Source organism: Trametes versicolor (genome assembly GCF_000271585.1).
Source record: "Trametes versicolor FP-101664 SS1 unplaced genomic scaffold TRAVEscaffold_7, whole genome shotgun sequence".
Taxonomy (NCBI): Eukaryota; Fungi; Basidiomycota; class Agaricomycetes; order Polyporales; family Polyporaceae; genus Trametes; species Trametes versicolor.
The window spans coordinates 577,013-591,685 of record NW_007360327.1 but is presented as its reverse complement, the minus strand read 5'-3'; the positions used below and the strand labels follow the sequence as shown (position 1 = coordinate 591,685).

The following is a 14,673-nucleotide window of genomic DNA, read 5'->3' as shown; positions in this document are numbered from 1 at the left end:
CACCCTGAGCGCCTAACACGGCAGCGGCGAGGGTGCCCCGTTGACAACGAGCAAATGTTCTGTCAGAGCGGCGGGATACGCTGGGTGCTATCTGGATATCTGGATGCCATTTGAGGCGTTGAAAGGCACTCTGCAGGCCTTGTGGCGCGCAAGGGACAGGGGGAATGGTGGACGACGTGCGTGAGCGCCTCCATCAGAGAGACCGGCGGGTTCTAGCGCGGGTAGCGCGGTTCGCCGGGGTCCCGGTGCCAAGTGGGCGGGCGGACGGGTATTTTGTGAGAGAGCGTGGGCGCGACAACGGACTTCGGTTCTGCCATCCCCGTCGCATGCAACGTTGAGCTCCCCATGCTCCCCTCGACGGCCCTCGGCGGACCCCCCCTCCCCTCCGGCGCCCCCTTCACCCGCACAGACTCGCTCGCAAGCTCCGTACACAGCACCGGCTCGCGCACCTCGCTCTCTCGCCGCTCGCGCACACGCACACGCTCTATCGTCAGTTCAAAACGCGGACGCAGCGCCGCGAGCAGCAAATACGAGTCCGACGCGGGAGAGAGCTTCCTGGACCTGGACGATGCGCCTCCCGTGCCCACACTATTGCACGATGAGCCGGAGGAGATCCCAGCGGTGGAGGAGCGGGACGTGAGGCGGTCGAGGAGGCGGTCGAGGACGATTGGCCCCGAGAGCCGTTTTGAGGGACTCAGGCCGGGGTATGGGTTGCCGGCGATGCCAATAGCGAGGTCGTGGAGTGCACTCGACATCAGGGATCCGCCCGAGCAGGAAGGACGTGGTAGACAGGCAAAATCAGATGCGGGGTCATTCAAATCAGTGCGTCCCATTCATACGTGTTTATCATCTCTGGGAAGTGGGCACTGACACCAGCATAGCCCAAGTCGCGTTTGCGTGGTCTCAGTCTACCCAGACGGCCGCAGAACGCGCATTCGGATGAATCCTCGCAGCCCAGCCCACAGACACCGCATAGTTTCGGTGACGGCCCCGCGATACGCATAGCGGGCCCGTCTCGCTCTCACTTCAGGGATTCAGTCTTGACTCAGGTCTCGGCGACGTCGTCATCGATATATCCTGCCTCGACGTCCGTAGGATCGCGTACTGAGTCGTCGATGCCGTACACGGAGGATCAAGACGAGCGTGACATGTCCTACCCTGACATTGTCTCGCCTGAGCACCCGGAGGAGGACTTCGACCCCGACGACGTGTCGTACCGGCTTCGCCTTCTCCTCAACAACAGCTATTTCCTCCCACCCGCCCACACGAAGCCAACACCGATGGCGCTGTCACCGCACGTGCAGGATCCCGCGCAGAAGAGCAAACCCACGTCCTCCGGCTTCCTCGACTTCTTCCGAATAGGCAAGTCAAAGTCGAAGCCAACGTCACCTGTCCCCGGCAGCCCACCGGCACTCGACAGCAGCGGCCCGATTCTCAGAACGACGCAGGACTCTCCTTCGGCGTCCGGCCTCCTACTGCGTGTGCAGGCACAGATGCCGCCGCCGCCAGCTGTGAAGCCCGCTGGACCCCCGCCTGCGAGCAGGGTCGTAGTCTTGCGGGAACGCATGGACGACCTCGCAACGGCAGCGAAGGAGGCCGAGAAGGAAATCCGCAACAAGGCGGATGGACGGAAACCCAAAACCCCGACAGGTGCTCGAGATCGCTTCCTCGACGACATCATTGACCCTACAGATGCTGTCGACCTCCCACCGCCGTCCGCCGATGCACTCTTTGCAGTGCAAGCGTCTGCTTTGTTTGGCTTGGGCCCTCAGGACTCTGTCGGTGCTGCTGTGCTTGCCGACCGTCTGGTGCCAGGTAGCCCTGGGTTCTGGTCTATCAGCTCGGAAGAGGATGTGTGGAGGAAAGAGCTCCTGCGAGAGGCCGTCAGCCATTCGCTTGGGAACACACCCGATTCGTCGTTCTCTTCTTCCAACGATGGACACCACCAGGCTCCAGCGTCACCGCCCGCACAGTCGGAAGCTACCTTCCCTGTCTTTGAAACTCAGAGGCGGCTAGGGCAGCGTATCGTGGAGGATTTCAGCATACACACGGCTATGTCGGAGGCGAGTCCGCCTATGTCACCAATGGGCGCACAGAGCATCCTCATGTCACCGACTGGTCCGAGGGCCAGTCTGCTCTCAGCCACAGAGAAGTCACCTAAAGCATCGGAACATCCATTGCTGACCGCCGCGGATCCTCCGGTGCGCGCAGAGACTCCGGCGGGCTTGCACACTCCTTTGGCGCCTGCGCCTCGCAAGCAGCTGGTGAACCCTCTGTACTCCCTGTCCCAACCTGACCTCCCGGAAAGCATCACAAAAGCAGAGGGTCCTTCTTCAGGCTCTTCGCAGGCGTCGTACCACACTGTGCGGAAGGCGTCCTCCACACCCAGGCTATCTGGCTCGGAGGATACGCAGGGCGTGGAGAAGTCCCTATCACCTCCCCCTCTACCGGACTTCCCTGGGATTCATCGCGGCCTGTCACCGGCGCCGCGGGCTCTGGAAGGCATGCCTTCGTTTTCCACCTCACGGTCGCGGACCGAGAGCGACTCGCGGTATTCAGACGACGACAGCATGTCGTTCCGTACTCCCATGGACACGGACATCGAAACAAGCGGTGCACGGCCATCTGTGTCTCTCAGCAGGCCGTCAATATCTGTATCAGAGTACTCTGCTCCTTCACCGACTGCCTCCGCCTTCCGAGATGCTGTATTTGGCAGCTGTCGACCACCATCCTCCCTGTCACGGCGAAGTGCTGCCTCTCTCGTTCAGCCTGTACACGCTGATGTTCCCCGCCCGTCTCCCGTCTCACCACGACATGCTGCCACCTCACCTCCCCCTCGTCTCTCCTCGTCCGTACTGCCGACAGTGCTACCTCCACCTCCTCGACCACCTGCAATCCGCCCCACATACCGCCCGTCGATCTCTACCAACGACTCACAGTCCCCTGGCGCATACAGCCATCCATCCGTCTTGCTCTCCTCCCCCACCTCCGACGTCTCGCAGGCGCAAGACGTGTCTGTACAGTACTCGCTCTCGTCCTCCGCGGCATCCTCCCCCGTCGCCCCGATCGCAGCGCGCCGGGGTCAGGGCAGCCCACTGTCTTTACACATCCCTGCCGATTTCAACGGCCGCTCCATCCATTCAGCGCCGGCGCCATCCTCTCCTGCCGACTTCTTCGACCGCTTGCAGGGCACCATCTCCAACGCGATGGACGATTTGGAGACGTCCGACGAGAGCAGCGACGACGACCTCTCTCTCGCAGATGGCGAACACGGTCGCAGCCGGTACAACCCCCCTCCCCCGCCGCGCGTGCCAGAGCCGGTCGAGACAGTGGAGGTGTTCGTCGAGCCGCGCTCACAGGCCATCTCCAACCGTGCGTCGACCTCGAGTTCCCGGCCGTCGATCATGCGTCTCGGGAACCATTCGACGCCGCAGCTCTCGCCCGCCCCGAGCTTCGTCACCGCGGAGCCCATGCCGCAGTTCACGTACGACCGCAAGAAGCCGATCGGGAACGTCGCGAACATGACGCGCCGCTCGTTCACCTCCGTGCGCTCCGTCAAGAAGGGTAAGGGCATCGGCTCGTCCAAGACGCCCATGCTGCCCATCGGCCCCGTGCCGTCGTCTCCGATCCACCAGTACGCGACGGGCGCGAGCAGCCAGGACGCACGGCGCCCCGCGACCGCCCCCGACGGGCGGCTGAAGCCCGAGGACGCGGCGGGCGGGCGGCGCCCGCAGCGCGAGTCGATCCAGAAGTTCGACGGGATGCTGCTGCAGCACCTCGCGGCGGAGCGCGACCGCATCAAGCAGATCGCGAGCAGCATCTCCGCGACGAACTCGGCCGCGAGCTCGCCCGTGCAGACGCACGTCTCGAACCACCCGTTCGCGACCGCGACGCCCGTGCAGCCGGACGCGCGCCGGAGCGCGGATACACGGTCGCGCACGCGCTCGCAGTCGCGCCCGCGCCCGAGCACGGGCACGCGGGGCTGATCTTTCTCTTTCTCTATCTGGTTTCGTCGGTACATATACTTGGAGCTAATTCTCTTCTTTTCTGTTGTCCGTTCGCACTTGCTTTCTGCGCTCTGCACTCGCGGTGGCGTTCTCGGTGGTGTTGTCCATAGGTCGGCCTGTTAATGTTCTACTAGCTGCTGCTCTTACTTGCTCCTATTTGCGCCGCACCGCGCATGCGCCTGCGCGTCGGCCCCCCACATTCGTTATTATTCCTAAGTTGCACATCCCACCCGAGTTTACGTGTATATACCCCCGCCCTGCCTGCCTGCCCACCCAACACTGCATTATTCGCCCGCCCGTCGCTTGGCCCATACGTATCGCCGCCGCCGCATTCACACATTCACCCATTACACATACCACCGCACCTGTACATCCGCTTCACATTAACTCTCCCGCCCCCGCGCCGCTTGCTTCATACACATATTCTGGTTACACCTCACTTATCGTATTCACTCTGCATGATCCGTTTGGCTGTCGATTGGGCCCCTTGCTTGTTGCCTGCTTGCACTACTTCCCGCGTTCGCTTGTTGAATGAATTACCTCTCCCCTTGGATGGAACTCAACAAGTGTGTGTGACCAGGAAGTGTGGACCTTACTGACCGGGCAAGTCCTCCGAGTGCAACTTGCTGGAGGCAGGCGAGTGCAGTACGAAGCAGGCCTGTTCGATTATTGAACGAATTACCTCTCCCCTTGGATGAATCTCAGCACGTTTGTGTGTGAGACCCTGAAGCTAAGACCTCACTAACGAGCTATGCCCTTCGTATGCACGCTCAAAGCAAGAAAGGTGCAGCAAGAAACCGTCGTATCGATATCGTTCAAAGTCGTGCGTACGTAAATCCAAGACGTCCAAAATCCACACATCCTCCCGATACCCCCGTCAGCCGAGCTCCAATCCCGCCGGACGAGCACCAAACACAGCCATCCTGGTATCCCCAGCTATCAGCCCTGGTTCTTGCGCCAGCTCTGCAGACTCAGCAGCCCGACGACCAGCAGCGCCGTGCCCGCCCCGACCAGCCCGGGCACGTACAGGTACCACGTCCGGTCGTCCTCCCCTGACGGGCCCAAGTCCGGGTCCGCATGGACGCTCTCGATCATCGAGCTGGACAGATCGCCATCCTCCCCGTCCGCGGCTGGTCCGCGCAAGACGCGCGGCCTGCGCCTGCGAACGGACGGGATCTGGGGGAGCGGCGCTTCCGTAGGCGGCGCACCTCGCCGCACGTCCAACGTAGGCATCTCGAGCTGCGTGCCTCCCGCCGCCGTGCGTGCATGGCGCTCTCCGCGTCTCCGCGGCCTTGTCTCCGCCGGGCGTAAAGGGGACGACGCGGGACTACGGCTCCTATCGCGCAGGTGCGCGTGTGCGTCGCCCGCGCCGCTCTCTGCGCCAGAGTTGTACTCGGACTCGGGGTCTGCGGGGAGAAGTGGCACATCGAGCGCGGGATTGAGCGTGCGGGCGCGTTGAAAGAACCGCGCGGCGTGCTCGCGATCGCGGCGCCACGCATCGACACCTCCCGCGCTGCTGCCGGCCGAGGTAGTGAGGGACGCGGGGCCCGCGAAGGGTGCACGGAGGGCAGATAAGCCGGCGTAGGAAGACGCGAGCAGGGCGGGGGCCGTGCCCTCGAGGTGTAAGAGCCCTGCAGCAAGGAAGAGTTGTGCGAGCCCGTGCGCGCCACCGAGGCGGGAGAGGTAGTACTCTTCAGTACCTGGGGGAACCGTGAGTGATGGAGGCTCCGGGGGTGGGGGTACGGAGGTCAGTTGGAGGGCGGAAGTGGATGGGGCGGACGAGGGCGTGAGTGGCTGTACTGCGGGCGCGGAGCGGGACGCCTTCGCAGACACCGTTACTACGGAGGACGTCGGAGAATCGGGTGCAGCGTCGGATGCCTCGGCAACCAGCGTCCGCAGGGGGAGGTAGTGCGTCGCGAGGCGTATTGCGGCGGATGGAAGGTGCGCTTGGTGCCATGCTCGACTGTTACTGCAGTAAGTAATGAAGTGACGGAAGAACAAAATTGCGACGTACATGAAGTACTCGAACGCGTCTTCTTTCGATTTCCGGATGTCATGTAGGTCTAGCGCGATCAGAGCTAGACTGGTCGGGTCCATATTGTACTTCGCCTCCTCGGTGACGCTCGTTGTCCATGGGTACATGTTGCTCTGCGTAGGAGAGACGCTCTCGGGAACCGGCCCGACGATGAGCGAAGGCCAAATGACAGATTCTGCCTTTTCCAAGTGAATAGTGAGCAGCCGCCCCGCGCCAGAGTGCAGTGACTCTAAAGACGAGTACGAAGATGCTTGGCTAATTCTGTGGGACTGTCGCGCCGGTGGCGAGACCGAGGCTCTTGAGCGCCGCTGGTGGCGAGGGTCGTAGGGCGGTCCTATGTGAATGTGCTCATCCGTTGAAGTCGAAATGGGGGACGAGAGCGCAGGAGAAGACAGTACGGCATCGTCCACATCCGAGCCGGAGACGAGTCCAGCCTCGAGCGAGGCCGCGAAGCTGCTCGAGATTTCGGGCTCCGACACGAACGCATAGGAAGATTGGGTGGAGGTAGCGGATAGCGTGGAGGTGGTGCGTTCGCGCTGTGAGAGGCGGGACGTGCGGGGCTCGAGCTGCCAGACGGACGCAGAGGTATTAGCCTTGCTATACAGCTTTCCCTGTAGCAGCCGTCAGCAGAATCCATTCACACAGATAAGGCAATAAACGTACCTTTACAAGAGGCGGCTGCCCATGTGCCCCCGCTACGAGGTAGTCCTCCTCGATGATGACCTGAGTGGACACGCGCGGCTTATGAGGTGCAGTAGGCGATTGGCTCAGATGTTAAACTCACGGCGACGTCGTCCTCTGCGGTGTCGTACGGCAGAAGCAGGAGCACGGTCGCCTATATGCGCTTCGATGAGCTCCCCGGGCGCTGGGAGCGCGATTAGGTACTGACCTGGTCGTGAGACTGTATGGGAACAGCGAGGTGAGCTTGAGTGGCAAAACGGGGTGGTTTGAACGTACCTGGTGCCAGGAGTAGGACTGGTGGTGGTCGTGCAGCCTGTCCATGGCCGTCGGGGGTCGGTGGCGAGATGGGGGTGGGTGCGAGAGAGCATGGCTGCCCCAGCAGTTGACTCGCCCGACTCGGGGGACACATGCAGCCCGATCCGTACGAGGCACGTGTCCGCGCCTGCTTCCCGACGCGCGACGCGGCTGCGGCTCTTCTCCTCCTCATGGCCGCCTCTACATCTCCCTACGCGCTCACCCCCTGGGAGGTCTCCTTCCTCGACCCCCTCCGCGAGCACCGCAACGCCCTCATCATCCTCAATCAGCCCTTCTCCTTCCCCCTTCTCGACCGCGTCTGGCACGCATCCAGATGGCACGCCTGTGCGGACGGCGGCGCGAACCGCCTCCACGACCTCCTCATATCGTGTGATGGCAAGGATAAGCGGCACCTGTGAGTCGTGCGTTCGCGCTCGTACGTAACCCCACGCTCCTCTCACCGCGCTCGCGTCCTCACCGCGCCCCGCGTCGTGCAGATACACGCCCGACCTCATCAAGGGCGATCTCGACTCTATCCGGGACGATGTGCGCGCATACTACGCCTCCCAGGGCGTGCGCATCGTGCGCGACGAGGATCAATACTCGACCGACCTCATGAAGTGCATCGGCGCCCTGGTCGAGGACGAAAAGACGGAGCGACATGTCGAGGTACCAAAGTGCAACTACCACCGCTTGCACAGTACCGCTCACCCTATTCAGCAAAACACGATCGTCCTCCTCGGCGGACTCAGCGGTCGGCTGGATCAGACGGTACACACCCTGTCGCTGGTGCACAAGCTCCGAAAGAGTCGGAAACGCACCTTCGTGATCACGGATGATAATGTGGCCTGGCTGCTCGACACAGTACGTGCGCTCTGTTTTTTGAAACACATCTTTACTGACTGTTTTACCGACCCAGGGAGAGCACCGTATCCATGTCGATCACGAGTTGTTCGGACCCACCTGTGGTCTCCTTCCAGTGGGAATAGACTCGACCATTCTCACTACTACAGGCCTCCGGTGGAATCTCAGTACGTCCAAACTACCACTCCGCGCTCGTATATCGTATTCATTGTCCCTTCAGCGGAACACCCATCATCCTTTGACGGCATGGTTTCGACCTCGAACCACCTACTCCCGGAGGAGCCCGTCGTAACCGTAAGGACGACGAAGCCAATCTGGTGGACGATGGAGCTGAGGCCGCTCGCTAGCCGCTTGCCTCAGTCACCCCAGCTTGAACAGACGGTGCGCGCTGATATAACGGGTGCCTGGACGGTGTAGTTGGTCGAGAGATGAAGATACCTGCTTGTGTACAGTATGTACAACCATAGATCGCTTCGAAGTGTCGCAGGAGGTCGTCTTGCCTGCTTTGCTGGCATTTTGTTGATACGCTTGGGAGATAAGATCTCAAGAACCAGCGTGTCTTGAAGTTCGCGTGCCCTGCGGCATCCTTCGGGTTGAGTGTGCAGCCATCTTTGTATATTCAGAGCATGTCCGAGTCTAAGGAAGCTACAGACTTGCTGACTCGACTCGTTCTCTATCCATCTCCTCGACCACACGCCTACTCAACTAGCGAGCGATGTCCGCAGACGCATCCTCGACTAGTAGCAGACCCGCGATCACTGTGCTCTACTTCGCCGCGGCGTCCACTGAGACAGGCCTTACCTCCGAAAGGGTGCCACTCCCGGCGTCGTGTGCGTACCGCATAGCATTGCTTCCCTCCCTCTCCCCCAATGTACCACTGACCCCAGTATCAGCAGGGCCAGATGGCCTGCCGCTCAGTGCTCTAGCGGACGTTCTCACAGCACGGCACCCGGGGACGCACCTTGGTGAGGTGCTCGCACAGAGCCAGTGGGCGGTCGACGAGGAGATGGTCGAGGACCCCGCGCAGGTCGTTCTCAAGGGCGGAGAGGAGGTCGCGGTGATATGTCCAGTTTCTGGGGGGTGATTTCGTGTAGATCGCTGCCATGGGATCCGGGACATACACTCGGATTATTTCAACAGAACAACATGGGCGGGGTGAGGGGCGCGATGTGGACTGATCTAGCGCGTTGTGCGTTTGTACATGGGAGCGCACCGTGGAAGGCTGTACTACGGCGGTCCGAGCACGGAGTTTATCTCTCTCTTTAAAGCTGCCAGCTGCCACTAGGCTATCGGAGAGCGAAACATACCTATCGCAGAACGCGACAGACAAGCCATGTGCCGCCTCGACCAACCCACACCCCGCACCGACGTCCCACTGGCATCCGACACCCCCTCGCCCGGCCGTCCCGCCTTCACCGCGCGCCGCCTCACGCCCACGACGTTCCTGATCACCGAGTTCGACGACATCTACTACGAGCACCCCTTCATCTACGTCAAGATCGTCCCCGCCGCGCGCACACTCCTCCTGCTCGACACCGGGTGCGGCGGCGCGACGCGCACCCCCGATGCGTCCTTCACGCGCTTGCGCGACTTCATTGAATGTGCGCCGGTCGCGGACAACGGGGGGCGGGCGCTGAATGAGGGCGGGGAGTTGGCGTACGTTGTGGTGCTGAGCCATTGCCACTTTGATCACATATGTGCGTCGCTCGCAGTTCGTCTTGCGTGGGGAGAATAGAGGACTGAGTGTGGTGTGCGTAGTGGGTGTCGAGCAGTTCGCGGGCGACTCGTTGATCATCGCATCCGGGAACGACCCGGCCTTCATCGCACCGGATGTCCTCCCCGAGCATTCCATCTGTGCAGACCTCGAGATCCGAACGCCCTCGTATACGCCCACCCTCCTACCGCACCGGGCTCCGATCGTGTCCGCATATGGTGTCCCCCTCGGTGTCGAGCTTCTGCATACCCCGGGGCATACACCCGACGAGTTGGCGCTGTGGGATGAGGAGGAAGGCATGCTATACGTGGGAGACACCCTATACGAGCACGAGCCGATCATCTTCCCGAAGGAGGGTAGTATTATCGACTGGCTAGGCACCATCGACAGCCTCATTCAGCTGGTCGAGGGCTCGAAGAGAGTGTCGGCGGTAGGGATCGGCTGCGGGCACAGGACGGCGGGGGGAGGCGCACAGGAGGTTCTCCTGTCGACGAAGGCTTTCATGTTGGACGTACTTGCGGGGAGGGAGGAGGTCAAGAGCCGGTTGGAGAGGAGGGGCGAGGTAAACGTTAAGTACGCGCAGAGTGGGGGTCGGTATAGCTTGATATGCCCGGAACGTCTTGTAGAAGAGGCCAGGAAGGCAACCAACTGTGAAGTTGGAGTATAAGTACATCGAAATCGCAAAGTGGGGATACCAGAGATTTACTGACTATCATGAAGGCTTTCCCTTAATGATGTCCTGCTCAAGTTGCGCCAGGAAGGCGTCTGCAGCATTGAATGTAGACTCCGCCATCTTGCTCTTTCCCTTCGCGTGGCCAGATAGAGCTTCCAGAGCCGCGAAGGGGTCTGCGGCGGGTGCAGTGACCGCTGCGAGTGTGCTCCTCCCAGTTTCTGGTGCGGGCGATGGTCTCGCTGCGACCGCATCTTCCTTGCCACCCACCTTCCTCCTCTTCGCCTCCAGCACTTTCCTCCGCTCCTCCAACTCACGCTTCCGCTTCTCCATTGCGCGACTCTTCGTCGTCGCGGCACTCGCCTCTTCACTAGGATGCATACCCTCCACCTCCCCGGGGCGCAAATCTACCGCGCGGGCCTCCGCCCGCGCGCGTTCCGTCTCCTCTCGTATCTTGCGGGACTCCTCCATCTGCCGCGTGCGAGTTTCTAGGTCTCCCGAGAATTGGTAGAAGCCGGCTCCCTTGGCGCGGACCTCGGCTGAAGCGTCGTAGTGGACATTGAGCGGGTTGTTCTCCTCGGCGTATTCGGCACGAATCTGCTCGACACGTTCTTGGGAGGGCTCGTATGTTGGGAAATGGTTCACGGGGTTGTCTACGGCACGTTAGGATGTTATCTTAGAAGCGGCGATGTCTGAAGGACTCACATATCACATAGGGACTGCGTGGAGAGTCATCAGCATGATTTCTGAGAGGAAAGGTCAAGATATACGCACTCGAACTCCTCTTCCTTCTCCTTGTCCGTTTGTGGTAGTAGATGCCGAGGAATTTCGGAACGTCGTCCTGTGCGTGCTCGACCAAACTCGTCTTCATACTCCACGATAGGATCATCCTAGGCGTGGTACGTAGTGCGTTAGATCATTCTTGCAAGTACGTCTATACAGCCACACGCACCTCATCATCCTGAGGCCCCACCGGCACAGTCGCAGATTCGTCTTCATCATCGCTGTCCGACTCAAAGTATGGGTCGATACCCTTCTGCTCGAACTGGCCATCAGAGGGCATAAGCATCAGTGCCAGTATGCTAAGATACCGCAAAGTCCATACTCACGTCTACCAGCAACGCATCGTACTGCTTGTCATCCAGACCGCCACTCTTCCCCTTCCTGAGCTTGTCGTACACCTTCGCCTTGCGCTCCAGTATCGCACGTGCGCTCTCCAGAGTCGGCTTGCTGATTTCCCCGAGGTCGATATCCCGCGTGGCGCGGGCTTGTACTCCGGCGTTCGCTTTCGCCCATTGCGACAGCTTCTGTAGCAGTCGAAGAGGGTGAGTTGTTGGCAAAACTCGTGCTCTCGATGCTATGCGCACCTTGTTATCCCGCTTGACCCCACCAACGACAGCGTTGGCCTTTCCTGCTGCCTTATTCTTGGAAAACTCCGCTTCCTTCTTGGACAGCTCTGCCTTGAGATCGAAGAACGAGCTCGCGCTGATCCCAGCAGCCTTCGCCTTATCAACTGGCGGCATGGTGTCCACAAGGATAGCGAGAGAATGCACAAGCGTATGTGGGGAAAGCAGGATGTGGCAGGAGATTGAGCTACGCGCTCACGTGGAGCAGGCGTGAGCACTCATTAGCGCCCTTCGGTTAAGGCTGCTGCATAACACGGACAAATAACGCGTGCGTCTTATGCCGCTTCTGCATTCAAATTCGGCTTCACATTGTACCACTTTACTCAGGCGGCTCTCGACCCCTCCTCCTCGTCGAAGCCTCGCTTTCCCCGTACAACACGGAAAGAGCCCACGCCAAGAACGCTGAACAAAGCTGCGTTCAGCCGAACGATATGCTGACGCTCCCACTCTGCGTCATCCACCCACCTCCCGTCGCGCAAGGCCGCACTAAGGGAAAGATCCGAGCGACCACGCCTGCCGCCCTGGCCGGGTGCCCAGTCCCCACCCTCGCCAAAAGGCATATCGCGCACTCCAGCATCCCCCCTGCGCGCGCCGGCGCAGCATTAAGCAGTTGCGCCCCCGGCCCTCGCCTCGGGGCGCATCGAATCTCTGCGCTGCTCCCCGAGGGCCGACCGGCGATCGTGCATCATGATTCGTGGGCCCGCGCGATCGTTCCGCGCTGCGGGCATCATGCCCCAAGATTGGCTGGCGCGCGATCGGTGTGGGCATTCGATCGGCGCGGCCGCGAGATCTGATGGTACATGGGGTTGTGGGGGTATGTGGTACAAGGAACAGGGCGGGATGATGAGGCGGGCGTGAGCGAGCACTCGCTCGCCGCTCGCTGCATATGCAGTTGGGCACAGCGCAATCTACGGCCGCTTCACATACCTGGACAATGATGTGAGTATTGGAAGTTGCCAAAAGGTGTGGGTACATACGTCGCGTCTAGCTGCGTAATCTGCGGCAGTGCCAGAATGACCTTCCTCCGGTAGTGGGCGCCCTCCGCAGACTGTACAGGGTTACCTTCAAGGTAGATCGTTTCCAAGGTAGTGATGTGCTTGAGTTGCGGCTCGACATCCTTCAAGTTGTCGATCCTGTTGTCGTTGATCTAACCCACGACCGTCAAAAGTTACACTACACGGCAAGCATGCAATGAGCGTACCCATAGCTCTTCGAGGGTCGTCAAGTGTGAGATATTCTCCAGCGTCTCAATGAAGTTGTTGCCGGCATCCAGCGTGCGCAGTTTGGGCTGAAGAGCCATTAGCGTGCGCGCAGTCATATGCCCAAGATACTCACGTTCTTGTCGAGCCCTTCCAGCTTGAGGATGCCGTTGTGACTGATGTACAGCTCTTCCAGGTTCTCTAGGCCATCCAAGCCCTCAAGTTTCGTTATGCGGTTAGATTGGATAGACAGAATCTTCAGCTTCTTCAGCTCCTCGAGTCCCTGGAGAGTCATCAATTAGCATACGTGGGTGAGTCTAGTGTTACTCCGATGACGCACCTCCAGCTGCGTGATTTTGTTCTTTCCCAACCACAATTCCTCGAGGTTCGCAAGCGCATCGAGTCCCTCGATTTTCTACCGACCCTGGTTAGTCCCAAGCAGATGATTGTTTTATAGTCCAGCAACGTACCCGGATTCGGTTTCCACCTAGCTCCAGGCTCCGCAGGGTGGCGCTCAGGCCTGACAAGTTCGAAATACGGGATATCTTGTTCTGGACGAAGAAGATTGTCTTCAAGGCCTTCAGATGTGACTCGAATTCCTCCGGAATGTGCTTGAGCATATTGAAGGATAGGTCAAGCGTTCTAGAGCCAACAGATATAAGATCCACTCTGACATACATCCTGTGATAGGCAAGAAACTCACACTAGGCCCGTCATGTTGTTCAGTGCAGGTCCGACATGCTTGATCTTGTTGTCGTAGAAGTCCAGATCCTCGAGTTTCGTGAGCGCACCAAACACTTCTTGATCGACGTGTGTTATGAAGTTCTGGCGGAGGCATAGCCGCTTCAAGTGACCACCGAATCGCTGCAGACCCAGCTTGCTGATAGTGTTTGAGCTCAGACGCGAGTGTATGAGCTCGATATCCTAAACGTGACTCGTTGAGGTTGAGCTTGAAGCAATTAGGAGCAGGATACACACCTCCGTCTCATCTGGCAAAGCCTCCAGTATCTGAGAGTCTTCTATCTCAGGCTCATCGGGCCCCTTGTCGTCCTCTTCGCCGCTGGAGCCTTCCGCGTCTGCGGGATGCTGAATCACTTGTACCCGCGTGTGCTTCTCTCTGAGACGAACGATTACTCTCAGAGGCCACTCTCGTGCGATATGTGTCTTGGACGCACCGCACTTGAGCTGGCGCAACTGCAGCCTCGCTCTGTGACTCCTCAGGCGCAGCAGCCAGACCATTCGTCGCGCTCGCCTCGGGGGCCACAGCGGCAGAATCACTGGGCACAGTCTTCTCCGGGATATCAAACGATGCCATTACACAGAAAGGTTGCACAAAGAGAACAAGGAGGCAGTGGTGGGTGATCGCAAGACCTAGTCAAGTTGTGGTGATGGAGAACGGCCCAGATGAGATGCGAGCGCCAGTCCCTGACGCCACCGGCGCGCCATGCACGTGATGCCCTATACACGCGTCGCGGTGACGCGCTGTCCGCGCTCCCGGCGGCGCGCCTCTGCCCGGCGCGCTCCTCGAGGGCCCTGCCGATATCATGCAAGAAGCCAGCGCGGGTGCAGTCTGAGTGCGCACCACGACCTTTATATACCTCCCGCTGACTGGCCCGCGGCCACCCACCACCGCCTTCTCCCGCCGTGTCCCTGGCCTGCACGCACGCTGCACGTTCCTGCCCGGCGGTGAGGCAGGCAGCTGCCACTGGCAGCGTCGGCTTCCCCGCACGTACGCTCGGCTGCACGCTGGATCTTGATCGCGCCCGAGCAGCGCGTCCAAGAATAAGAACCGGCTTCCCTCTT

The 14,673-nt window shown here is 60.3% G+C and overlaps 7 protein-coding genes across 7 annotated transcripts; 4 read left to right on the top strand and 3 right to left on the bottom strand.

Moving 5' to 3' along the window:
* Nucleotides 1-320: 320 nt before the first annotated feature.
* On the top strand, nt 321-4,397 carry TRAVEDRAFT_65198 (uncharacterized protein). The gene is made up of 2 exons (XM_008041349.1): nt 321-822; nt 882-4,397. The coding sequence occupies exons 1-2, from the start codon at nt 346-348 to the stop codon at nt 3,984-3,986; spliced, it is 3,582 nt and encodes a 1,193-aa protein (XP_008039540.1). The 5' UTR covers nt 321-345; the 3' UTR covers nt 3,987-4,397.
* Nucleotides 4,398-4,799: 402 nt separating this feature from the next.
* TRAVEDRAFT_29444 (uncharacterized protein) lies at nt 4,800-7,076 on the bottom strand. The gene is made up of 6 exons (XM_008040921.1): nt 7,000-7,076; nt 6,932-6,943; nt 6,827-6,877; nt 6,706-6,765; nt 6,022-6,653; nt 4,800-5,970 (listed from the first exon to the last, which is right to left on the bottom strand). Exons 1-6 carry the CDS (start codon nt 7,042-7,044, stop codon nt 4,947-4,949), a joined length of 1,824 nt encoding a protein of 607 aa, XP_008039112.1. The 5' UTR covers nt 7,045-7,076; the 3' UTR covers nt 4,800-4,946.
* Nucleotides 7,077-7,208: 132 nt separating this feature from the next.
* TRAVEDRAFT_168987 (thiamine pyrophosphokinase) lies at nt 7,209-8,366 on the top strand (the record flags this gene model as incomplete). Its single annotated transcript, XM_008041348.1, has 4 exons — nt 7,209-7,432; nt 7,515-7,881; nt 7,937-8,048; nt 8,102-8,366. The coding sequence occupies 4 exons, from the start codon at nt 7,209-7,211 to the stop codon at nt 8,296-8,298; spliced, it is 900 nt and encodes a 299-aa protein (XP_008039539.1). The 3' UTR covers nt 8,299-8,366.
* A 230-nt stretch (nt 8,367-8,596) lies between these two features.
* TRAVEDRAFT_125659 (uncharacterized protein) lies at nt 8,597-8,965 on the top strand (the record flags this gene model as incomplete). The annotated part of the gene is made up of 2 exons (XM_008041347.1): nt 8,597-8,711; nt 8,784-8,965. The coding sequence occupies 2 exons, from the start codon at nt 8,597-8,599 to the stop codon at nt 8,963-8,965; spliced, it is 297 nt and encodes a 98-aa protein (XP_008039538.1).
* A 249-nt stretch (nt 8,966-9,214) lies between these two features.
* On the top strand, nt 9,215-10,262 carry TRAVEDRAFT_126407 (uncharacterized protein; the record flags this gene model as incomplete). Its single annotated transcript, XM_008041346.1, has 2 exons — nt 9,215-9,578; nt 9,640-10,262. 2 exons carry the CDS (start codon nt 9,215-9,217, stop codon nt 10,260-10,262), a joined length of 987 nt encoding a protein of 328 aa, XP_008039537.1.
* Nucleotides 10,263-10,307: 45 nt separating this feature from the next.
* On the bottom strand, nt 10,308-11,788 carry TRAVEDRAFT_37807 (uncharacterized protein; the record flags this gene model as incomplete). Its single annotated transcript, XM_008041017.1, has 6 exons — nt 10,308-10,918; nt 10,971-10,984; nt 11,040-11,155; nt 11,218-11,310; nt 11,375-11,572; nt 11,633-11,788. The coding sequence occupies 6 exons, from the start codon at nt 11,786-11,788 to the stop codon at nt 10,308-10,310; spliced, it is 1,188 nt and encodes a 395-aa protein (XP_008039208.1).
* Nucleotides 11,789-11,944: 156 nt separating this feature from the next.
* On the bottom strand, nt 11,945-14,231 carry TRAVEDRAFT_29440 (L domain-like protein). The gene is made up of 9 exons (XM_008040920.1): nt 14,046-14,231; nt 13,849-13,987; nt 13,574-13,794; nt 13,341-13,512; nt 13,211-13,285; nt 13,007-13,153; nt 12,873-12,959; nt 12,649-12,818; nt 11,945-12,598 (listed from the first exon to the last, which is right to left on the bottom strand). Exons 1-9 carry the CDS (start codon nt 14,183-14,185, stop codon nt 12,580-12,582), a joined length of 1,170 nt encoding a protein of 389 aa, XP_008039111.1. The 5' UTR covers nt 14,186-14,231; the 3' UTR covers nt 11,945-12,579.
* Nucleotides 14,232-14,673: the final 442 nt, after the last annotated feature.